The sequence below is a fragment of the Dryobates pubescens genome, chromosome 6 (assembly GCF_014839835.1).
Source record: "Dryobates pubescens isolate bDryPub1 chromosome 6, bDryPub1.pri, whole genome shotgun sequence".
Classification (NCBI taxonomy): domain Eukaryota; kingdom Metazoa; phylum Chordata; class Aves; order Piciformes; family Picidae; genus Dryobates; species Dryobates pubescens.
Window position 1 is genome coordinate 30075979 of NC_071617.1, and position 25182 is coordinate 30101160.

The 25182-nt window shown below is 43.5% G+C and overlaps 1 protein-coding gene across 1 annotated transcript in view; it reads left to right on the forward strand.

Moving 5' to 3' along the window:
* Window positions 1–23536, forward strand: part of PGBD5 (piggyBac transposable element derived 5) — a 68940-nt gene extending 45404 nt beyond the window's left edge. The window contains exons 4-7 of the mRNA XM_054162245.1: window positions 6735–6915; window positions 13421–13618; window positions 20493–20598; window positions 22176–23536. Coding sequence (XP_054018220.1) covers window positions 6735–6915; window positions 13421–13618; window positions 20493–20598; window positions 22176–22371 — 681 coding nt within the window. The 3' untranslated portion in view covers window positions 22372–23536. The remainder of the gene's footprint in view (window positions 1–6734; window positions 6916–13420; window positions 13619–20492; window positions 20599–22175) is intronic.
* The last annotated feature ends 1646 nt before the right edge of the window (window positions 23537–25182 follow it).

Sequence of the window (25182 nt, forward strand, 5' to 3'; positions counted from 1 at the left end):
TGTGCAACTTTGCCTGGGGAAGGAGCTAAAAGCACCAAAGTCTCTTTTCTTCCTCCCTTAATAGTCTTGCCATTGGAATGCTCCTCACAGATGCTATGTGCTGGATATTGTAGGCAGGACAAAAAGACAATCCCTGCATCTAAATCCTTTGGCATCTAAATGCAAGATTGGGTCATAAGCTTCCCACAGTGAGTCAGTTTAGTTCCAGCACCTTTCATCTGCCCAGGGGCTCTGTAAGTCGGATCTGTACAGCAGTGTTTACTGGCTAATCTGTACAGCAGGACCAACACACTGCTAGGCACCAGTATACTCCCTGTTCCTGGTGTGCTTGCAGAGGCCAGGTAGTCATCAGCCTTGTTGCTCCTTGGAAATGAGTTGTGTCCTTGATCATAGATGGAATTATAGATTAGTAGGGATTGGAAGAGAGACTTCTGGAGATCTAGTCCAACCCTCCTACCAAAGGAGGGTCACCTAGGGCAGGCCAGACAGGAAGGTGTCCAAACAGGTTTTGAAAGTCTCTGGTGAAGGAGACTCCAAAACCTCTCTGGGCAGCCTGTTCCAGTACTCTGTCACCCTCACAGTAAAGAAGGTTTTCTTGATGTTGAGGTGGAACATTTGTACCTGTTGCCCCTTGTCTTATGACTGGGCACCACTAAAAAAGGACTGGCCTCTCCTTGACACCCACCCTTCAGATATTTATAAACATTAATAATATCCCCAGGTCTCTCAGCCTTTCCTCATAAGACAGATGTTCTGTTCCTTAATGATTTTCATAGGCCTCCATTGGACTCTGTCTAGTATTTTCCAATCTCTCTCAAACTGTGGAGCCCAATTGTGAGGCCTCAATCCTGGACCTGAGCTGGGCTGCCAGTTACAAAGAGGAAACCTGAGGAAGCAGCATTAAGAGACTGTAGCACCACACTTGTATTGTGGAGATTGCTTCCTTTCTAGAAAAGGCATTGAAGAGCAAAAGGAAAAATCTTTGCAGAGGTTAGCAGTGATTTCCAGGCAGAAGGGCAATGTGGAAAAAAGTAAACATGGCCTTGTTTGGCATTAGTGGCTGGATCCCTGGCTTCACAGGGCACATGCAGGCAGAAGTCAGTAGACTGAAAATGTACAGGAAGAGCTCAGTGGGGAGAGCTAAACCACAAACACCTGTCTCCATTTTCCAGCCCCCTTCCATTTGATGCTGCAAAGAGTAAGCTGACTGACTTGGTTAAAGTGTTAGGCAAGTGATCTGTGGGGTGGAGCACTGCCTGCATGTCAAGACAGATTTAAGCAAGGCCAAAGGAAAGAAGAATGATTGTAGTAATTGAGAGGAGAGCCAGGCAATTCTTAGGGTTGAAAGAACAGAAAATACTTCAAAGTGGAGGTATCACAGATAATGGATGCTCTTGATGTAGATATGGCTGACCTCAGAGGAACTACAGGCAAATCTGTGTTTGATGAACTGTAGGTTGTTGGTCTATGAGACAAGTAAGATGCCATAATGTCCTCAGTGATAAAGAAATCACATGGAAGAGGGTTATCATGGGAAGGAAAATAAAGAGCTTTATTTGAAGCCATATTTGACTTGTATTGTCAACTCTATCAGCATCTTTCTGCCAGTCTCATGAAGGTCACTAGAAATGTGCAGACAAACCAGGCATGTGATTGTCCTCAGCACAGATTAAAATAATTCAAAATAGAGGGCAGAGGGAGAAGAGAGGGGGACCAAGGAAAGAGCTTTGTAGGGAGCCCCAAGAGCTAGATCTGAACAGATTGGGAAAGCTTGTGTATCCCTTGCGTGCTATTTTCAAAGGAGCTTTTAGAGGAGTAAGGGAAAGTAAAGACAGTCTCAAACAAACGAAAATATCTGGTCTTAGTAATAACACCACCAGTGGTGCCAACAGCTTCTGAGGTAGAGCTGGATCCAAGAGCTGCTGTTCCGGTTTCAGCTGAGGTAGAGTCCTAGCTATACTCCCTTCTTGTGCACCTTGTGCACCTCCTCACTGCCAGAGTGTGGGAAACTGAAAAATGCTTAACTTAGGCTAAGTGCTACTTAGCAATAACTAAAGCATCAGTGTATTGTCAACATTATTCTCAACTAAATCCAAAACCCAGGACTGCACCAGCTACTAGGAAGAAAATTAACTCTCTCCTGGCCAAACCAGGACAGTTGGCTGAGAAGAGGGCATTCAAGAAGAGGGAAATATGGGCTGCTGAAGATTTGGGATGAGACTGGAGGAGACAGCCTCCAAATAGCAATGGTAACAGCAACATTTAAAGCTGGAGTTTAGGATGGAAGAGGAAGACAGAGTCAGGCAGAACTTAGTGTGGTGCTAGAAATAAGTAGAGTACTTGTAAAGGCTATAGAAAAATTAAGTGGGTTTTTTTCAATAGCTATTGAAGATCCAAAAAAGTATGACAGTACCACTCTTTTGTTCTCTTGCTTTTATAACTGTGTAATGTAAAAAGTTGACTTCTGTATTGTGGTTGTTTAGGATTTGCCCTTTGTAAGGTATTTTGCACAATGTAGCCTTCAAAATCTTCCTCCTGTTTACTGTTAGCCTCATCCTATTTTTTTCCTTCTAAATGTCATCTATTTTTTTGAGAATTGTACCCTGGAGTGTTTAAATTATGTATGAATGTGGAGTATTTGGGATGAACTATTCACAAGAGCTTTCAATTTGCCGTCCACGCTTTGAATGTGAGCGTAATCACCAATATTTTAGTTTCTGGAGCACTCTTAAATGGGCAGTCAAGGTTCAGCTTTTGTTCTTAAGTGCTTGGGTTTTTTACCCTGTGTCTCCATAGAGTAAATTGCTAGCACAAAGCAAAGAAATTCCTGTTGGCTTGTAGCACAGTTGTCTAGTCTGAGACCTTCCTTCCTCTGGTAACAATGTCTCTAGCAGCCTGCAGAATTTTGTAGCCAAAACATACTTGGTTTGAGTTTTTGAATGACTTGTCTCTCATCTGTCAACATGTGAAGCCTACAGCTCAGGAAAGTGGCATCTTTTCTGATTGCCTCTGCAAATGGCCTTTCCAGAACAGTTTTCTTTTGATTTGGAAGAGCTCGGCACAGTCTTCACCCATAGCATTCAGTTACATCAACTGACACCTACTTCTGCATTTGTGATGGAAGGAGGCAGAGCCAGTTGTAGGTGGAAGGAAAGATGATCCAGAGACTGTGAAGGTCTTTTTCTTACTCTCAGGCTTTTAAGAGGAGGAGACTGAGAGTGCTGCATGGAAACTGAAGGCAGCAGAGAGGAGCATTTGGGGGATGAGTTAAACACTGTGGGAAGGGAGAGCTGGTATTGTGCACACAGGACTAAAACATGTTGGATTAAAGGTATCTGGTGCAGTAGGGCTGCATTAGAAAGAAAAGTGATGGAATGAAATACATCGCTGTTCTGGTTAGAAAAGAATAATTGAGGGATGACTAGAGGAAGCTCCTCCTTTGTCTCAGCATTGCAGAATACAGACCTCCAGCCTGTAGTTGTCTCCTAAATCAAATAATGTCACATCTATAGAGGTTGTCTTATTTGGTGCTGTGGATCAAATGGGTCATTAAGCACTAGAAAAAGATACACAGTAAAAGCAATCTCTGCAGATGTTTGAGAAGCATTGCTGTGACTGTCATTTGCAGAAGCAGAGGATGTTGCTGCCAACATCTCCATCTGTTGTCCAGCAGCGGTTGTCGAGCCTGTACTTCTGACAACAGTTTGCCGTTGGAGTGCTTGGAAAGGGCACAAAGCTCTAATGCTGTGACAAAGCAAATCAGAAGCTCTGGTGAATGGTTTTACAAACGTTTTGGGGGAGCAGCTTCTGACTGCCTGTGAAGTTCTTGCAGCCAGTTTCTGGCAACTCTGCTTTTTCTGCAGATTGCAAACTGTTAAACACCACTTCTAATGCATTATAGAACAAGGAGGGGGAATGCTGTGGGCTTCAGTAGGCAGGATCTTAATAATTTGAGGTAGAATGGAATAAGCTAGATGAGAGGACAGGGAGAGGGAAAATAAAGGCCATATGTGATTGTAGGCACTTGCAAGGATATTTGAGGCTATGCCTTTGTCAGTTGTCTGTACCTATCTGCTGTTTCACAGCAGCCTTAATGCTTTCCAACATTATGCTGCCGTCACACATCTTCCCCATAGAGCTGAGCGTGATGAAGCTTTGAATGATGCTTCTCCAGAACAAGAAAAGTCATGCCAAGAACAAAGGCTATGCTTGGATAGGCAGGAAAAGAGTCCAAGGAGAAAGCAGTGGATACATTTAATATTAGAAGAGGAGGGAAGGTTCGGTAGTGGGGATGTTTCGGTAAAGGGCACTGAGGAGGTGGGCAGACAAAGGGAGGATGAGAAAGGGAGGTGCCTATTACAAGGATAGAGGGGATCACAGAAGGTAGACTGTTTCATCCCTTGGAGGACAATCTATGGTGAATGCAAAGTGAGCATGGAGCAGAAGACACTCTTGCTCAGACTTACTGCAGTAGGGGAGGGAAGATGTAGGACACCGTCCTAGACTTAGAGATTCAGTGCTAATCCAAGATCAAAACTAATCTGTCCACATCTATTGTCTTCACTGCCGTGGCTGGAGATTTTAAGGGCTTGATGTGTGGTGTCTGTGCCAACATACTAGTAACCTAATCTTAATTTTTATGCCAATAATCATGAAATACCTTTTCTGTAAACTTGGAACAATCTGTCCTTTGTATGCATTCCACTGTTAAGGTGCTCTCTGGATCCCTGATTAAAAATCTAAATGACTTCCCATAATTAGCTAGTTCTCAGCCTTAGCATTGGGGAAAGCACAAATTTGACAGCTTTCAAAAGTGAATGGAGCATTATCAGGGAATTTACAAACATTCCTGCCTTTGTCCTCACCTGTAAAGTGTTTCTATCAAAAAAAAAGTTTAGCTTCTGAAATTATTGTATTTATTTATTTATTTTAAAATATAAGTAATATTTATTTTAGACTTCCTTCTGATCTGTGCTGTACTTCTTTTGGGAATTAGTGTGTGTTCATTCTTGCACCAACTTTATTCTTTATCAGTGATTACTTCAAAATGCAAATTATGTCTCATTTCTCAGAGATTTCATGTATAACACAATCCTCTGGGATCTGTTCCATGATGCATGAATTGCTGGGGAGTATTACATTCAATATATCTAGAATACTGGCAGATAACACCATCTGAAATAGAGAGAAGCTATTTAATTGAATTTTGTTACTCTGCCAGATCATTGAGATATAAACTACTGGGAGCACTACTGCAAACATCTTTGTTCTCTGGGTATTGTAATGAACTTTATGATGGAATGTGTTGGTAGGAGAAACAGAAGCAACGCCGCAAGTTGGGGGTCTCAAGCAAGTATTAACAAAAAAAGCTCATTGTGGATACATTGCTCAAACAAGGCAAAATTCCTTTTCCCTGCCCCCTAAATACTGAGGAAGTTTCAGCTTTTTCTCTGACAGGTAAAAGTTTCTGAAGTTCCTAAAAGATTTGGATATTTCAGAGTCAAAGTCACAAAGGTAGGCCTCAGCAAACTTGCCGAAAATATGCGTTTGTATGTGGGTTTAAATCTTTACAAGTTCCGTGGTGTACGGTAATGCTTGAGTGACGGCGCTTAGTGTCTGCTGCTTCTCATTTCTCTTTCCAGCTAATTATTTCTACTGACTTTTAGAACATGATGATGGTCAGATACCTAGTTTTCATGGATGTTCAACTTTGATGACAGTTATGTTTGTAAAGCACTGTCAGAGAAACAAATAGAAGGGCTTGTATACCAAGGAAGGGTTATGTGTTTTCTCCCTCTGTGTGGCAATGCAGAACGCTCCTCTTCTAAATGGGTCATTTATAGAACTAAAGAAATAGCTTTGTTTCAGTGCCCTTCCAGTTGATACTGTCACACTACCAAGAGATTAATGCTCCTGCGCTCTAATACAAAACATGGATGTCCACCCACAGATGATGGTGACAGCTCTCCTGAAATGTATAGCAATGTGGGCTGCACCGTAACAGATACATGCTAAAGCTACGGCAGCCTGCTGCAAATGAGCCAGGCATTTCCCTAGTAACAGCAGCACATTGTGCTGTACCCTGCTTCCTGGTTCAATCTGTTTTGGTGGGTTGCCTCCGAATTGTGATCCAAGTAAAGGATCTAAGAATAGCAGTATGTCTGCAGTACTTGATGAGGATGTTCTGGGTGGCTGGGTGTGTGTCTTGCTGGCTCCCTCATTTACAGGGGTGCAAACTCACTTGCGTCACAGCCTAATGGTTGCTGCCAACAGAATAAATCTGAACATGACTTCAGTGAAGCTAATGGGCCATTTCCTTCTGGTCATCTTGTTGGGGCCTTTTTTGAAACTGAAGTGCCCATGCTGTCCCTTTGCTGGCAGCATTGAAGCCTGTGCAGTTTCAGTACAGCATGTGATCTCAGTTATGACTGGAGTCTTTTCCTGACGGACAAACAATGCTCAAACTGCCCAACAGTGACAAGAACCTCAGGAAGCCTTTAAGCGGAGGCAAAGGGTGCTATATTTATCGGTAGCTGTACCAGCTAGCCTGAGGTGATTTTAAAGCAACAACCCCTTGAAAGGGACTTTAGATTAATTAGCAGTGTATGAAAAGTATCTGCTGCGTTCATTCTCAGCTTGTCTCCAGTTGAGCTGAGCAGGTATGCTAACAATTGCATCTGCTCTCTCTGCATTTCTTATAACCTTCTGACTTTTCTTACCATTTCTTGTTAAAGATTTATGTCCATCTCAAAGAAGGGACTGGTGCTGATGGGCTGGATGCTTTGAAGAACAAACCACAGCTTCACAGTATGGTGGCCAAAAGCCTCTGTCAGAATGCCTCTGGGAAGAACTACATCATCTTCACTGGCCCAAGCATTACCAGCCTGAATCTCTTTGAAGAATTTGAGAAGCAAGGTGTGTATCAGGTAACTCACTGGGGTTTAATGATGACAGATGTAGGGGCCTCCTGCCACTGAATCAAAAGTCCCAAAAGACTTCACTAATACTTCAATTCCTTGTATAGGTAAGTTGGTCACCTCTAAGAAAGGTTCTCATTCATAAAAAGGTTCTATACAGAGAGCTTTTAGAGTTGCTCTCTTCAATCTTCTTAACGTTCAAAATTAGGATGTAAAAGCATTTTAAATAAGGTTATTTGAAGTCCTTGCTTTTGTTAATTTGCATTAGACCTGTGAGGTCCTGTATATCCTGGGGAACTTTTCAAGGCATTTTCTAGCTGCCTGTAATTTTTATGTTCCTAATGTAAAAGAATAGGGATGGGATGAATCCTTAAAGGTGGGCCGTAGGAGTCTTTGCTGGTTTAATACCTGTGACAACTGTGACTTCTGTAGATGATGGTTTATGCCATTACAAACCCCCTAGCAAAGTTTACCCTTTTTTTTTTTCAGTTATCAACATGCCCAGGCAAGGCAGTTTTTAGTTTTGAAAGCATAATGTAGTCTGCATTAGCAAAAGCACTCTAGCTAGCAGAATGTCCAACAATATGGCTCTCCCAGGCACTTCCTTGTTAGCACAGAGAATAGTCTCAGGTCATCCACTCTGTCAAATGGCCTCGAGTGTGGGGAAGTGACGTGTTACTTTGCTATCAGAAATTCTGAGGGCTGATGACTCTTTCTACATTACAGACCCCTGTGCCCTTGGTAGTCAGTCATGAGGCACCTCAGTGTAATGCTCAACTCAGCATGGCCTTTCAGTGTCAGTGTGGTGGCTAGAACAGATCCTTAGTAGCAACAAGACTGGAGGCTGCCCTTATGCATCATAAAGGAGTAGACTACAGGGCTGTTTCCCTTTTCAACACGCCGCTGGCAGCCATTGCTTATAGCATAGATTTTTGGCATTGCAGAATATGAAACTGACTTGGAACATCATAGTAATGAAATGTGTCCCAAAACAAGGGGGAAGTACTGAGAATTGAGACAATATCTTGATTCTCGTTTAAAATAAGAACACCAGTGAGCTGCACCAGTGCTGTAGCTGAGCACTTCAGCCTGCACTGGCACTGAGGGCTGTCGCTGTTGAGCTATATGCAGGATGTATTTAGCTCCTATGTTACTGTGGGCAAGCTGAAAGCTCACAGAGTACAGTGGAGTATTCTCATATTCTCACAAAAGTCATGGTTTCCCAAATGCTGCTAACAGCCAAATGGGAAGTATATTTACATTGCACTGGAGACTTTTTTCTGAGCAAAGACTGTTCAGGCGACATGGAAGAGTTACTCTTTATGTGGAAGAACAACTGGAATGTATCAAGCTCACCCTGGAGACAGATGAAGAGTGAGTTGAGAACTTGTGAGTAACGATTAAGGGGAAGGCTAATACAAGAGACACTGTTGTGGGTATTTATTACAGACTGCCTGATCAGGATGGGGAAGTTGATGAGGCTTCTACAGACAGTTGAAAGTAGCCTCACAATCATAGGCCGTGGTTCTCATGGGGGACTTGATATCCTTGATATCTGCTGGGGATGCTGCACAGCCAGGCATGTACAGTCCAGGATGCTTCTCCAGTGTATTTTGACTCAGGTGGTAGAGAAGCCAACAAGGTGAGGTGTACTACTGGACCTAGTACTGACAAACAGAGAGGACTGATAGAAGACATTGGGGTTGGGGGCAGCCTTGGCAGTAGTAATCATTGGGAAATAGAGTTCAGGATCATGTGAAGAAGGCCCAAAGCAATAAGTAGGACTAACTTTGTCCTTTTCAAGAAACTGCTTAGAGAAATCCCATGGGTAAAGGCTCTGGAAGATGGGGGGAGCTCAAAAGAGATGGTTGATATTCAAGAACAACTCTCTCCAAGGCCTGGATCAGTGTATCCCTAAGAGCAAGAAATCAGACAAGGGAAGCAGGAGACCTGCATGGTTGAACAGGGAGCTTCTGACAAAGTTCAGGTGGAAGAAGGAAGCTTACAGTACATGGAAGATAGGACTGATTGCTTGAGAAGATTACAAGAATGCTGTCAGATTATGCTGGAATCAAATGAGGAAAACGAAGACCTCCTTGGAACTGAACGTGGCTAAGGACATTGAGATCAACAGGAAGGGTTTCATCAAGTATCAGGAAAATAGAGAAAATGTGGGCCCACTGTTGAATAAGCAGGTGATTGAAGGTGCAGAGAAAGTACTGAATGCCTTCTTTGCTCAGATCAGCTCTCAGGAGTCCTGGAGTTATCAGAAAAAGCCTGGAGGAAGGAAAGTTTTCCCTTGGCTGTGGAGGATCAAGTTATAAATAAATAAATTAAACTGGATATCCACAAATCCATGGGTCCTGATGAGATGTGCCTGTGAGTGCTGAGGGAGCTGGCAGAAGTCATTGCTGAGCTGCTTTTCATTATCTTTGAGAGATCATGGAGAAAGGAGAAGGTGCCTGAGGGCTGGAGGAAAGTCAGTGTCACTCCAGCCTTCAAAAAAGGGCAAGAAGGAAGATCCAGGAAACTACAAGCCAGGCAGCTGCACCTCCATCCCTAGAAAGATGATGGGACAGCTTGTTCTGGGCATCATCTCAAAGCACATGGAGGAAATGAAGGTTATCAGAAGTAGTCAGCATGGATTCACCAAAAGGAAGTCATATATGACTAATCTGATAGCCTACTATGAGGGCATGACTGAATGAATAGATGAGGGGAGGGCAGTGGGTGTTGTCTACCTTGACTTCAGCAGGGCTTTCAACACCATCTCCCACAGCATCCTCATAGACAAGCTTAGGAATTGTGGGTTAGATGAATGGCCAGTGGAGTGGATTGAAAACTCTCACCACAAAGAGTTGTGGTCAGTGGCAGAGGGTCTAGTTGGAGTTCTGAAACAAGTGGTGTCCCCCAGGGGTCAGTACTGGGTCCAGTCCTGTTCAATATATTCATTAATGACCTGGATGAAAGGATAGAGTTTACTCTCAGCACGTTTGCTGATACAGAGCTAGGAGGAGTGGCTGACACAGCAGAAGGTTGTACAGCCATCCAGCATGGTCTGGACATGCTGGAGACTTGGGCAGAAAGTAACCTTATGAAGTTCAGCAATGGCAAGTGCAGGAAGCTGCACCTAGCTCACTTACCAGGACAGGTTAGAGGCTGACTTGATGGAAAGCAGCTCCCTGGAAAAAAAACCTGTGAGTCCTGGTGGACAACAGGATGATCATGAGCCAGCGATGTGCCTTTGTGGTCAGGATGTCAACGGCATCCTGTGGTGCATCAAGAAGAGTGTGGCCAGCAGGTCGAGGGAGATTATACTCTCCCTTTACTCTGCCCTGGTGATGCTTCATATGGAGTATTGTGTCTAATTCTGGGCTCCCTAGTTCAAAAAAGACAGGGAGCTGCTTGAGAGGGTGAGTTTTAGCCTGGGGAAGACTGGTGGGTGAATATTATCAATGCTTATGAATGCTTAAAGTGTGGATGTCAGGAGGATGGGACCAGGACAAGGGGTAATGGACACAAACTTGAACATAGGAAGTTCTATCTAAACATGAGGAAGACCTTCTTTACACTGAGCACTGGAACAGGCTGACCACAGAGGTAGTAGAGTCTCTGTCTCAGGACTCATTCAAAAGCTGCCTGGATGCTATCCTGTGCAACTTGCTGTAGGTGAACCTGCTCCAGCAGGGGGGCATTTCACTAGATGATCTCCATAGGTTGCTTCCAATCTCTATTCCTCCAACCAGAAGAACTACTAGACACTGGGAGAGGTGAGATGCTGGAGATGTGTCAAGCAGTGGTGAAGTCAGTAAGAGCCTTGGAGGAGATGATGTTCACTGACTCTGCTGCAAAGCAGCTCAGTTTTTGCCAGCACCAGCTGGGAACCTACTGCATTGGCAGTACAGCTGAGAGGCAAGCAGAGAAGCCCGCACTCAGCAGGGAGATCTCTCTTAATGTATCACACAGTCACCCTCAGCAATGACCTTAATATTTTGGGTTTTTTAATCAATCTGACCACAAAATATCATGAGATTCTGTTAAAAAGCCTGTCTTGGGTGTCTATACCACATTTCCTTAACCTTGCTAAGATAGCTTAGGTGTATGCATTTATATTGCAGTTACAGTTTAAGAAGACCAGAGGAAGACAACTTACCTCTGCTGACTCCTGCCATTGACATGGCAAATACCTGTTGTGATTCTGATTTAATTATGTACAAAAACTTGATTGATCCAGATGGGCATAATTTTTATTGCTGTAGTATCTGGGTGGCTTTAAGGAACTCTAGAGATTTAGGGTGTCATCCATGATGAGAAACATTAGTAAATCTGCAGAAGTGCTGTGCTTTTCAAAGCTATACAGCAGGAAGGTTACAGAGTGTGTTTCTGAGAGAGGAAATCATTCCTATTCTTCTGTTAGAGGAGTGAAACATCTGCTGGAAGGTTTCTGCTGCCACAATTAATTATTATGGGATCTCAGAGATGGCTGTTGCTATTTTGGATCCTCTAGCACAATAATGTAGTTATTAGCTTGGTTTTGTACTGTTGCAGTCCCCTGGAGAGAGTGTCATCCTTCAATGCGTCATAAACTTTAGGAAGCTAAAGAAATTCTCTTTGGGCTTGGTTGTTATCAGAGCAGTATTGACTAGAAGAAAGCTTTCTTAGAGCTTTCTGTGTTAATGCTGAAGTTTACAGTCACATGGCCCACAGTGTGTATGTCTATCAAGACAAGAACATTTGGGGTCTTTTAAATCCCTCCACGGAAGGTGTAGTTCCTCCTTTATTGATTGTAAGCTTGTTGCCATCAGGTTTTTCTCACTGTCTTTTGTGGAAGGAGTGTATGGATATCCAGGGATTGATTAATTCATTAGAAATAACTGATGGTATGCAGATTTCCTCCTTCAGAGTGAGGGGACCTCATTCCTGTGTTGGTTGACTTTCTTCTGATGTGAATGTCTTCAATTTTTCATGGAAAAGAGCCTTGGCTCCTTATAGACCTACCCACAGCAACTGGTATTAGCAATTATTATATTAGTATTCCTGTATATCTAAGAGCTATTGAGAGGATGCTGTGCACGCTGGGCACCATATGAACCAAGGACAAATGCTCCACCTGCGCTCAAGACCTTAGGTCATTCCAGAAAGACAGAGGCAGAAGAACCACATAAATGGAAATTGCAGAACAGAGGTAACATGCTCAGGGGAAGCCAGAAACTGTAGACTGACTTAGCATTTCCTTTGTAAGAAATCTGATTGTCCAACATAGACAATTCAGCATGATGAAAAACTTGATCAAGCCAGCTTAGCTGACAGATGAGTTTTAAATTACCATGAGCCTCTGTTGCCTTATGAAGGATGTGCACAGGTGTCGCCTGTTTCCATGCCCATTGTTTGTTGGGTTTTTTTCTCTGTCAATTTAACACAGAACCTAGGGAGAATGAGGAAATTTCCATCCAAGCATCCCTTGGTTTCAGATAATTTGATAAAGAAGACCTTATTCTCTTGGACTGACAGAAACAGGCCATTAGCATTTCACAGCTTAACGATAAATTCAATCATTGTTGTTATTAATATTGTTTCCAAATCTTGTTTCTCCTCACCTGACTGCAGTGAGACATATTTTGTGTTGTTAGATGTTATTCTTTGCCTCTTTCACATCTGAAAAGGCCAAGAAGCTGTGAGCAGCAGAATGTGTCATCTGTGGAGCCTTTGATATCTGTGCAGGACAAGTTCAGTGCTCACTCAACTAGGGCACTGGTTTATCTCCTTTCCCTAACAAAAAATGTTTGCATTGAACTTCTTATTTCCATACTCTCCATCCTTCTGGCACGTGTATTTTTAAAATCAGTTGATTTTGGTAGTTTTTAATTGCTTAAGCAGCAGTTCCTTAGCAAACCAGGTAATACAGGTGGCAAGGCATAGTGAGCTGAAAAATCAAGAACTGGGCAGCACAGTGAAGCAATAGATCCAACTGGATTTTTTCAGTTACTTACGTTGTGGTTAAAAGCGTGATGGGAGTCATGTGGGTGAATTTATTTCAGTTAACATCTGAGATACTACAGCTTTCTGCCTCCCTGCCTCCTCTGTAGTTTATTCTCTTGGTTAAACATCAAAGACTTTCTTGGATCATAAATCCTGACTTGTTCTGTAATGCACATCACTGCTGGGGTATTTCTCAGTCTAGTTTTAAACATGTTGTGAAGGCTGTTACACAGATTATAGCCGGGAAGACACCTTGAATTTGTTTCATTTCATCTTGACTGTAATGGAGGTGTCAATACATTTCATCAGAAGACAAGGCTGTCTGCACTTGTCTTAGTTTCCAGAGGCATTCAAGTAGGACACGGATCTTTGGTATTACAGGAGAAGGCCAGTTTGTTATCGTATCTGTTGGACTAGAAACCTGTATCTTTCTCTAGTCAAGCCATTCAGACTTGGCCCACTTCTCTTGTTTTCTGGATCTATGCAATGGCATGCTGATAGGAAATGTTTCTGTTCACATGCAGAGATTTACTGCTGTGGGTTGCTGAGCACCAGAAAGAGTGACTGTACAGGCCTACCTCCATCCATGCTGAACAACCCTGAAACTCCCCAGTCCAGAGGACAGTACAGAATAAGAATGAAAGGAAACATGTCCTTGATCTGCTGGTACAATAAAGGGCACTTTCGTTTTCTGACAAATGCCTATTCACCAGTTCAACAAGGTAAGCAATATTCCTACTGCTCATCTCTAACGTGCACATGCTTTATGTGACAAGGCAAAGTGAGTCACTGAGTTTGGTAATAAGCTTGATCATAATATCCCAGATAAACAGTGTAGCAGCAGTGATTACTTCCCTTTTGTGTCTTCCCACAGGTACTCGTTTTTTCCCTGCAAAGGTTAAAGCCTACTGCTAATGCAGCCTCCTTAGCCTGTGCTGGTGGAGGCAGTATCCTTTTAGGTGTAAAGACTGTGTCTTTGCTGATGGTCAGAGAAGGGAGCATGGTTGTTATGTAACACTACATTAGCCCCATTTACAAAGGATCTTGTAGGATTGCTGCTACAGAAGAAACAATAAACATCATGATGTACTTGGAGCAGATCTTACAATGAAAAAACTTAGTCACAAGCAAACGTCTTTTTGCCAGAGTGAATGTGATTAAGGCTTCCTGTTGTATGTTAAATTGATTTTTAGCAATTTATCAGAAGAAACCCAAACATAACTGGGATAGCTCAAATAATTCCATAGAACTTCTTGACACTGAAATATTTTCTTTTCAAAAGTATACAGATATATTTAAGGAGGTTTGGAAACTTCTGTGGCATACAATGTGATTAGCTACTCTCTGAAATCCTCCTTTCAGTGAAAATAATGTTTCAGTTTCTATTCGTTTTTGTCATTCAAATTTGTGTATAACTGCTTGAGACAAATAAGAATAACTTAAACTTCAAATGTAAACCCATCAATTCAAAGGCATTTTGTACACTCCTGACTTGAATCCCAGGTGACTCTCATGTGTGTACAGGCTATAGAAGCAAAGTCAAGGCCTTGAATTACTGTATGGTAACATGAGAAGTTGACTTGGTGTGTCATTCAATGCATTGTCAGAAGGATCATTACCTTAGCAAAGCAGGGCTGATCTCAAGGAATTCTGCTGGGTGAGTGAGGACTTGGTGACTTACATGGACTCTCTGAGCAAAATGCTGAAAATATGTGTGAAGGAAATATGACACTTTGGAGTCCCTGCTGAAGCCAGTCCTTGGAGCAGTGCTGCTTCCCCATGAAGGACATTCACCATCAGGATTTGTGCAGTTTGCTGGATTTACTGCACTAGCTGGGCAAGAGTTGTCACTACACATCACCTTGTTTTTATAGGTTAGCGTGGAGTATTTGGTTGGCATTCGTAAATACTGCTAGAAAAAGACTCTTTGTAAGCATCAGTATTAGCTGCCCCATTCAAAGAGGGAGCCAAAGCAAACTTCACACTGACAGCATCCTTTGCAAGCAGCGCACAGAGATGTGTGCTGCTGTGCTTGTGCTTGACCTTGGCATAGATGGGATTGTAGGTGGGTGTGTAAGGTAGTTTAAGGTCTGCTGATTAGGACCTTTGCATGTAATGGGCAAGACCTGCCCAATACATTGCTTACCAAATGCTGCCTGGGCCAAATGATATAGTTCATGAGGAATCAGAGCAGAAAACAGTCTGGATTTTTCAAGAGTGGTGCTGGGGGGATGACTCTCTAGTGAGAGCTGGGAACAGATGGAGACTCAGTAGGAAGGCAGGAGACCAGACTGCCTGCCTTCAGTTTGGCATCTCTCAAGTCAGTGCAGCAAAGCTAGTTTAAACCAACCTGAGCTGGACCACCAAAATCTCCTCTAATGCATGTAAATATAGAGGAGGAAGAGGATGAATCTATGCTCCTTGAGACATGTCTGTGGCATAGACCTGATGAGCAGGTAAGATGAGAAAGGATGTAGGGACAAAAGTGAATAAAACCCACACAGGGAAATTGGACAGAGTCTGGCACCAGTGTGGTTGCCTGGCAGTGCATGGTGCATGTTGGCATTTGGATGAGCGTAAGTGTTATTGGAAACCATGAAGAGAAAACCTTAGAGAAAGAATGCAAGAGAGAGTGAAAAAAAGATCTCAGGATGAGAAAAGAGGTGGATCTAGCTAGTAATGAGCTATTTATTGCAATTTGAAAGTCAAGAAGGTAAAACTTGCCTTACCTGGAGTGCAAATCCCACCCAAGCCAGAGATACCAGGAGAGCATTGCACTTGTCAGAACTGATCTATGAACACTATTCGTAGATGCAGCAGCCTATTTATTATGGATGCTTTGAATCAATGTGTCATAAAACATCATCTCAGATGCTAAGGGATGAGTCTTATTCCTTTAGCCTTGCAAAAATGTCCTGCTTACTCTGCTATCAAAGACACAATTTCTGCTTAGAATAAAATCCAACGGGGGGTTTAATTTCCCATAAGCTTTAACCTGAGCGTGTTTTTCACTTGTGCCTGTATTGCAGAAGAGCTGAAAAGCCAAAAGAGTTTGGGATCCCCAGAGAGGAAAAAGTTATCCTTATTATAAAATAGGTGTATGTGCTGGCCCAAACCTCCCCCTATGAGGGACAATGCTGCATTTTTGATTTTACACACTAGATCTGGTGCCCACTCTCCCAGCATCTCCATTACATTGTTCTAGAAATAACTTCAATCTTTTCTATTTTTCATATGAAGCAGGATGGAGCAGGCAGCAACCTCACTTGCTACACAGCAGGAGGGCTAGAGTGACATCTTAAAAAACCAAAAAACTTGTTGAATCCAAGATCTTTTTAAGAAGTAGCTTCTTTCTGAGAAGAGCTTTCACAGCTGTTTTTCAACAATCAGCTCTATTTAAAAGCTAAATGGACAATAGGTAAGGATAGAAAACAATTGTTGGGCCACATAGGCAGGGACTAAATAGCTTTGAATGGTGTGTTGTAATCTCACAAGTGACTTGTGAGAAGATGGGGAGATGTTGTGGAGACATCACAGTAGTATGAAGCAGTTGCATAAGCCCCTGCAAGATTCCTAGCCCAGGAGAAGCTGGAGTGAGGAGCATCTGGTGACAATCTAGTTTCCTGAAAATAGCAGCTTGTGTGAGATTAGCCCAGAACTGGAGAGTCTAGGCAAAGAAGCTTAATGTTAAAAAGTGTGTCAGGGTGAGGAGGTTTAGGATTTTAACTTTAAATTTCCACGTGTCCTTTGTGAGACTAGATTCGGGGGCCTATAGGGTCCAAGTACGGTGAGGGCAAGTATGGGGCTGGAGAACTCTGATGTGAAGACTTTGAACATTAGACTTGTACAGTGCTGACTGTCTGCAGAAGTGTGACAAAGCTAAATCCTGGTAAAGCCACACAGCAGGTGAACATGCAGTGGCCCCTGTGTTATGCTTTGCAGTCTGAGTCTGCCAAGGTGGAAGCCAGTGCTAGCCAGTATTACTGGGCTGCCATTGTGGAAAAACGTAATTCTCGCTCCCGCCACGGATTGGCTTAGAAAAAGTGCTTTGAGGAAGCAAACATATGCACACCTTTGTCTTTCTGCTTGTTTAATTTAGGGTGGTATTTCTCAAGCTTTGCTTGATGAGCCACAGTTCAAAAGTGCCATGAAAAAAACACAACCCCAAAACAAAGCACTCCCGCCAAAAAAAAACCAACCCACAAAACAAACAGCCAAAATAACCAACCAACCCCCCCACCAAACCTAAACCAAAACTCCAACCAAACCAAAACCCCCACAAACCCAAAAGCTGATGCCTGATGCCAAAGGAGCAGCAGGGAGGCTGGAAGCCAGCACCCCTTTAGCACACAGGCAAAGCAGGCTGCAGCTGTAGCACAGGCGGTGTGTTCTCTGGAGTGCTGCCAGGGATGGGAACATGGTGATGCTGGGGGAGGACCAGGAAGGGAAACAGCTCTGGCAGTTGTCTTCCCTGGAGACGTGGTCTATGGCTATGAAGCAAACCTAGGAAGGGCTATAAAAATAATGCGCCTATAAAGCTATTTATATAAGCAAAACAGAAATGTTGCACGAAGTATAATAGAAGGTGAGAGGGAGTTTCTGGTACCCACACAGGTGACAATGAAATGTATTCTTTTAAGGACTGTGAATACAGAGCAAATTGCAAAGCAAACCTAAGTCCTCTAAAGGAAAGGAGGGGAAAGAAAGAGAAGAGCAAGTGATTTTAAAATATTTTTTAAAGCACTGCTATCAGAAGCATACTTACTGTTTCCTGACCTGCCCAGGTGGGAGGGCCAGTGTTTGTAGCACTGATGCAGCAGGCTGGTTTGTGATCAGGCCTTTTTATTTCATGCTGGCCAGATTTTTACAAGACTCATTAGAAGGATCAAAAAAGAACAGTAATAAGTATGTGAATGTAATGCAGGACTCATTTGACTGTTTGAGGGGTTTTTTTCCCCCTCCTCTTGGGCTCCATTTACGCCCACCTTTGGGAGGCAGAGGTGAAAGGACAGTGTTATTAAACAATTCAGAGAAGGCACCAGTTTAGATTCTTGAAAAATCAGACTTTAAAGACCCCAAATAAATTGCTGCATGGCTCAGCTGAACATAATATTTAGTATGTGTCATAAGTCTTGCTTCAAAACAGTGCTTCAGCACAGGGGGCCTGACAGAAATAATGGATGGAATGAGACTTCCAGCTGAAAGAATAAAATGGCTAAGTCTGTAATCAAAATGTGAGGAGCATTTTAGGGATGATTGTAAAAGAGTTGGCAGAAGGAAGGCAATGAAAGTTCAAAGGCTTGAGAAATGAGAAAGCCCAAAATTGTACCTGTACTCAAACTTTCCACAGCAAAGTGACTGTCAGTGGATAAGGGACGACCTACGGGTGTGATCTGTCTGGACTTCTGCAAGGCCTTTGATATGGTCCCCCACAACATCCTGCTCATCAAGTTGGAGAGATATGGATTTGATGGGTGGAGTGTTCCATGGATAAGGAATTGGCTGGATGGTCACATCCAGAGGGTGGTGCTCAATGGCTTGAAGTCCAGATCGAGAGCAGCGACAAGTGGTGTCCCTCAAGGGTCTGTACTGGGACCTGTGCTGTTTACTACTTCTATCAGTGATACAGACAGTGGGATCGAGTGCACCATCAGCAAGTGTGCAGAGGGCACCAAGCTGAGTGGTGCTGTCGATATGCCAGAGGGACCTGGACAAGCTGGAGAGGTGGGCCCAGGTGAACCTCATGAGGTTCAACAAGAGCAAGTGCAGAGTTCTGCACCTGGGGTGGAACAATCCTCACTATCAATACAGACTGTGGGATGAGCTGTTAGAAAGCAGCCCTGAGGACTTGGTGATGCTGATGGACAAAAAGCTGGACATGAGCAGGCAGTGTGAGCTTGCAGCCCAGAAGGCAAATCACATCCTGGGCCGCATTAAAAGATGTGTTGCCAGCAGATCCAGAGAGGTGATTCTGCCACTTTGCTCTGGTGAGACTTCACCTGGAATACTGCACCCAGGTCTGGAGCCTGCAATATAGGAAGGACATGGACCTGATGGATTGGGTCCAGAGCAGGGCCACAAAAGTGATCAGGGGGTTGGAGCACCTCTGCTGTGTGGACAGGCTGAGGGAGCTGTGGATGTTCAGCCTGGAGAAGAGGGGGCTCTGGGAAGACCTGTTAGTGATCTTCCAGTACCTGAAGAGGGCCTACAAGAAGGATGGAGAGAGACTGTTTACAAAAGCCTGTAGTGACGGGATGAGGAGCAATGGCTTTAAACCAGAGAAGAGTACATTTAGGTTGGATGTTTGGAACAAGTTCTTCACTATGAGGGTAGTGGAACTCTGGAACAGGTTGCCCAGGGAGGTGGTTGGGGCCCTGTCCATGGAGATACTCAAAGTGAGGCTCAATAGGACTCTAGGCAACCTGATCTAGTTGAGGATGCCCCTGATGACCTTTGGAGGTCCCTTCCAACCCAGACCATTCTGTGATTCTGTAAAACAATGCTAAGAAAGAATGCAACCAAGCCTGTTCTTCTTTAGACCTGGAGAAGAATAGTGCTTTGCCTGGGACAGAGTAGATATCCTCACTAGACAGTCTGCCACAAACATCAAGGGGTAGTCCATACCCTGGAGAGCTGGCCATCAAAGCCTGTGAGGGCATAAAATCAGAATTTAGGGAGCAGATTCCTATACTGTGAATTTTTTTCACTCATCCTTCCCTCCCACAAGGAGCTTCCCCTGCACAGCAAAACCACAGAGAACGGGAGCAATAAATTGGGGAAGAGCTAGGGGAATTTCCTGGAAGAGGACTGGAATCATTAATACTGCTGTAGTGTTGGAGAAAGCCAGGTCAAAGATGTGTGAGGGGACAGGGCCTGTTCATGGAGTAATCTGCTCTAGGCACCAAATCTTTGTCTATGCAGAGAGTGGTTGGTGGGTCTCTGCAGGGAACTTGTTGACTTCACGCAGATTTCTCCGGTAGTTAGGATAATCATCTTCCATGATGATCTGAATTACCTCAGCCGCCTGAGAAGGCGGGGCAGGAAGCATCGTATGCGGGCAGAGAAATACGTGCTTGGCTCCCCTGAGCAACCTAAGCATACATCTGAGTTCTGGCTCCTCAAGTAACACCCCGTGAAGATACTGTTGCTCTTGGCCCCCATGGGTGGAGATAAGCAAAGGATTTCATTTCAAAGAACTCATATGGGACCTTCAGAACTCAAAGCATAAAATGCCAAGTCACAGCTCTAGAGGTGACCACAGCTTGTGAAGCAAGAGGAGAGATGCTGTCTGTAGGGGTCTACTGTGGCACTATGCTAATGTGGTTTTTTTCTGAACATATGCTAAAAGTGTTTGCCTAACACCTTTTCATTTCCAGCTGAAAAATCATCTCTCCTCTTCCCCTTCCACTCACTTAATATAGTAGCAATGAAAACGAAATGATCAAATTAACATCTCTGTTACAGACAGCGTCCCGGATTTAGGGCAGAAACTTCTCAGTAAGGTTTATTTTACAATAAATTGTATCTGGAAATTTATCTTCTAATTGCTAGACCTGTGATGTGAATTTAAAACTGTTATGTTTCTAATTGATGCAGGAGTCATAATTAAGAGAAAAAGTGGAGAAATCCCATGCCCACTGGCAGTCGAAGCCTTTGCTGCTCACCTTAGCTATATCTGCAAATACGATGACAAGTACAGCAAGTAAGAACATGTCTGTCTGTGTGTGTCTCTGTGTGCACATGCATGTGTGTATTTCTTTCACTCTTTCTCTGTAGCTGCAGTGGTTGAGTATGCATGTCGAGCTGCAGCTGAGGGCCCAGTCCAGCTTTCACAGAATTCATCTCTGACAGAACTGTTTCAGTCAATGATCAGAAGCTGACACGGGCAAGAGCTGCATTGCTGGTGTTGTTTTGGTTCACTACACCTGTCCGCCAGTCAAAAAACATTGAGGCTCGTGTTCTTAGCATCTTGTAAATAACTTTTAAGAAGTGTTGGGAAGATGATCTTGGTCACATCAAATTGAAGGCTAAATAGAGAATTCCACAAGGGTCTATCAGCCCCACAAGTGTCTCAGACGAATTCAGCTCTCAACCTCTGTCAGCAGAGGGTGCTTAGGTGATTATCTGCCTTGGTGAAACTTGTGTCACCTGGAGCCAGAAGAGAAGGATTTTCAGTTGTGGATGTAAAGCTGATCTAGATGATCTGGGAGGGCAGAATGTAGATCTTTCAGCTCCTGAATTCCAACTGAGGTCCTCAGTTATTAATCTAACAGGGAGAAACAGAAACAAATATAGCAGTGTCAAAGCTTGGCTGTGGGAATAGGGATGAGGTGCAGAAGAGTTCAAGAACTAAAAACTAAGGAGAGAGAATCACAGAATTGTTTTGTTAGCAAAAGACCCCTAAAATCATCTGCAAAAGGCCTCTAAAATCATCTACTCCATCTGCCAAACAAATAAACGAACAAAAAAGGCAGCAGGGATTTTCCAATCCAGTTCTGGGCAAGGCAGGAAGAATTCAGTAGAAGAGATGAAGAGGAGGTGGTGATTGCTGGAGACTGATGTTAGGATCTGGTATGAGGAAATCAATATGATGGAGAAATGAGGTAGTGCATGTAAATGGTTACTAAAAAAAATATGGAAGTAGGAAAGTGGGAAAACTCGTGACTGAAGAGCAAATATACTGGCAGTCCTAGAATTAGTCAGAACCTAAATATAAGGATGTCAGTCCTTTCTAGTTCTGCCTCAGAGAGAGGTGCACCAGCACTGCACACGCTGGCTCTTGCCCCCACATCCTCCCACCTACTGTTGACAGCAGCAGAAATCATTCTTTGCTCACAGGAGAGATAAACAAGAGGAGAAGCAAGCATCAGCAGTCTTCCCTAAACTGTAACACAATGTGCCTGAGGCTCTTTTTTTAGTTACAAATTGGAGGGTTTCAGACCCACAGTTCCCATCATGTGGCTGTTAGTCATGAGTAAGCTTGAAGAGCCTTTAACAGTACTCTTCCTTACATGGAGCAACACAGAGAGAGTTCCTGAGGTTTTGCTTTGGAGGGAAGAAAGTATGTTCTTTTATATGCTGCTTCAGAAATATCCAACATTGTGCAGTTTAGCTGTCGATGACTGTCAAATATGTTGTACAGAGAGATGATACCTGCAGTAGGTACTGAGTCCCAGGCCTGCTTCCTCTTGGGGACTGAAGAACCTTTGGGGTTATGCCTTGCATCCCAGCTGCAAGCATTGACTGAACAGTGCTTTTCCTTCTCTTTTGGCTTTTTAGGTATTTCATTTCTCACAAACCAAACAAGACCTGGCAGCAAGTATTCTGGTTTGCCATCAGCATCGCTATAAACAATGCCTACATCCTCTACAAAATGTCAGAGGCTTACCACGTGACGAGGTACAGCCGCGCACAGTTTGGTGAAAGACTCGTAAAGGAGCTTCTGGGCTTGGAGGACACCTCACCCTCCCATTGATGCATTGTTCTTGGTGATATAGGCAGGGAATGGAGGGTAAGCAGAAGAAGATACCACACCTGAAAAGGCAAAGCAAGGAACTTGTGATGCCACAGTGCTGTCCTTATCCAAAAATGCCAAGTGATGCCACCAGAGAAGTCAAAACTTTGTTCCTAGAAGCAGCTGGATGTAAACACATCCTGCAGAGAGTGCCACTGGAAAAGCAAACACAAAATTGCATATGTGAATGCCCTGTGGGAATCTATACACCTGAAACAGACTTAAATTAGTTGTCAACACTATTTGTTGCACAGGGTCAGCTAGTTCCTCTTGGGCTAGGAGCTTGTTAGAAGTTGACATAGCTCAGCTGTCCTAGGTAGGCATCACAGAAGCTTTACTGGAGCTATTCAGTTCTGGGACAGGCAATGTTAAGTTCACCATGGGCTGTGGCTGGGGGTGCCTGCCATCCTGTAAGGCATTGCTGCTGTCCTCCCAGTGTGCTAAAGAAAGCTACTGAGATCCACCAACACTGATGCAAGCATACTGACAAACAAAACCTTCACAGGCAGGCAGCCAGGAACTGAGGACCAGTGAAGACTTTTTCTTTCTTTTTTCCCCCTTTGTTCTTATTAATGTACTGTCAGTTAATTTGATCCCACTTAGAATGCAGTAAAATTAGGAGAAAGCAAACAGATTAGTGAATGTAAAGCAGAAATACATTACACTGATTTTCTTTTATAACCAGGATGAAACATTTTATACACAAACGGTGAGTAAACCTGCAAGTACTAACAGTGAGTCAACCAGTCAGTAATACTGCCTCACATCTTAACTGCCACGGCTGCTGTACAGGTGAGAGATTAGAGTAAAATGCTTATTTCTTTTCTCTTGATTTCAGCTGTATCTTAAATGTTGCTTAAAAATCTAATGTAATGGACTGTTAAGTTTTTAGGAACAACAATTTCTTTCTTTTCGTAAGTGTCAAGTTATTTTTTTGTCCATTTTAGAACTTCATTTGACACACAGTTGGCAGGAAAGAAAAAAAAAAAGCCAAGTCCCTGACAGCAGTGTGTTTTCCATTAGCCCTGCAGGGTGTTCTGCAAAAGTGGTGTTAGAATTCAGGGCTTGCTATGGTAGTTGCAATTAAACAGGTTGCACGTTTAGCAACATAACAGCATCATGTTTTATAAAAGGAAGAAGTCCAGTTGCGACCATATCTTAAACCTCACTAGAACAGAGCAAGCCCAAAGGGTTCTTCTGTTCTGAGGAACATTGTAGAGGACAAGCATCAGCATGAACTGGTTGCCCATGGCTGAAAATCTACATTTTGGTGCTGATGGAATCTGAAACCCTCCAAAGATTCGGAAAGCAATGTCAAGAGAGAGAAGTATGAATGAAACATGGGACAATTGATGCTGAGGTGAACCCTGCCCTCTGTACATTACTGATTTCAGTCCACAACTCAATCAGTAAAAACCTCTGTATTCTAGAGATCAGCAGTGATGAACACAGACAGAATGCATTAACTTGCAGGGCAGAAAAATGTTGCTTAGAGGACCAGCTGGTGCTAGGTCCTCAAGCCTGAAAATTTGTGTGAACGCATGACTTGGGTTGATTCAAGAGGAATGAAGTGATTGATTGATTGATTTCTTTATCAGTGTAAACTTCACCAGGTTCTGTGTCTATTGTCAAGAGACAATAGAGGGTAACTAACACGAATTTGAGAACTCTCCAGATTACATCATTGTGTGATGTACAAATGCATGGCTTCATAGCTGAGGAAGAATCCAGCTAGGGTTAGTAAATTACTGACTAGCCCAAAGAGTCTCCTTGCACTGACATCTTTCTGTTTGCACCAAAGTTTTGTGTTTTTTATTGTTGTTTTTTTCCCTTGTGGAGTGGAGTTGGAGGCAGATCTTACCTGGCTGCAGGGAGAGTAAGGAGGTGGTGAACTCCATGGTGTTTCTGCTTGTAATACAGCCTAGAGATTGTCCCATACATCCTGTGCTGCCTGCCAGCTGCATCATCTACAGCACTGGGTTTCCTAAGCATCCCTTTTCATTTATCAGCCCACAAGGTGTCCACCCAGGAAACATGGAGAAAGGACAAAACCTTGTGCACTGAGGTCTGCTGGCCTCAAGAGGAAAAAAAGGGTTTGTAGCACTCTAGTCCTTGGCAATGCCAAGCTGCATAGTAGCCTAAGGATGAGTACAAAATTTCTTGACCCTGCAGAGAACCGAGACCACCCCTCTGCAGACTGTGTGCAGTAACTGGTTTTCCTCAATCCTGTAAGTATTCAGAAAGGGAGAGGAGCTGCCATGAGGTATGAAAAAAAATTTCAACAATATAAGCCCACAGGTTCCTTTTTTTTTTTAAAAGGGAACTCCAGAGGTACCTGAAAGCAAATGGTGTTCTTATTGTTCCATGCTTCAGACAATGCCAGCCTATACTGCAACAGAAATAGCAGCTACAAGTTAATTACAGCCTATAAATTTATGCAGTAGTCAAAATCAAGGCAGTAAGGGAAGGTCTGGCTGCAACTTTGCTGATGGGACAGCTTGGATGAACAGCAGCTGCTGGGAGCACAGCTTCCTTGCATTCCCCTGCAATGCTGGAGCATTTGCACATGCCTCCAGCACACCTGAAGAGGTTTGCAGGACTTCCTTGGAGCCACTTGGCACGTCTAAGGAGTGAGCACAGCACTCTCCAGCTATATTGCAGTCCTCTGAGATAGATCTGGAGGTCTTAGCCATTCATTACATTATTATGTGTGCTTGAAGGTTTGGATCTAGGCCATCCCATATAGAAAATGCCTTTTCTTTTTCAGGTGAC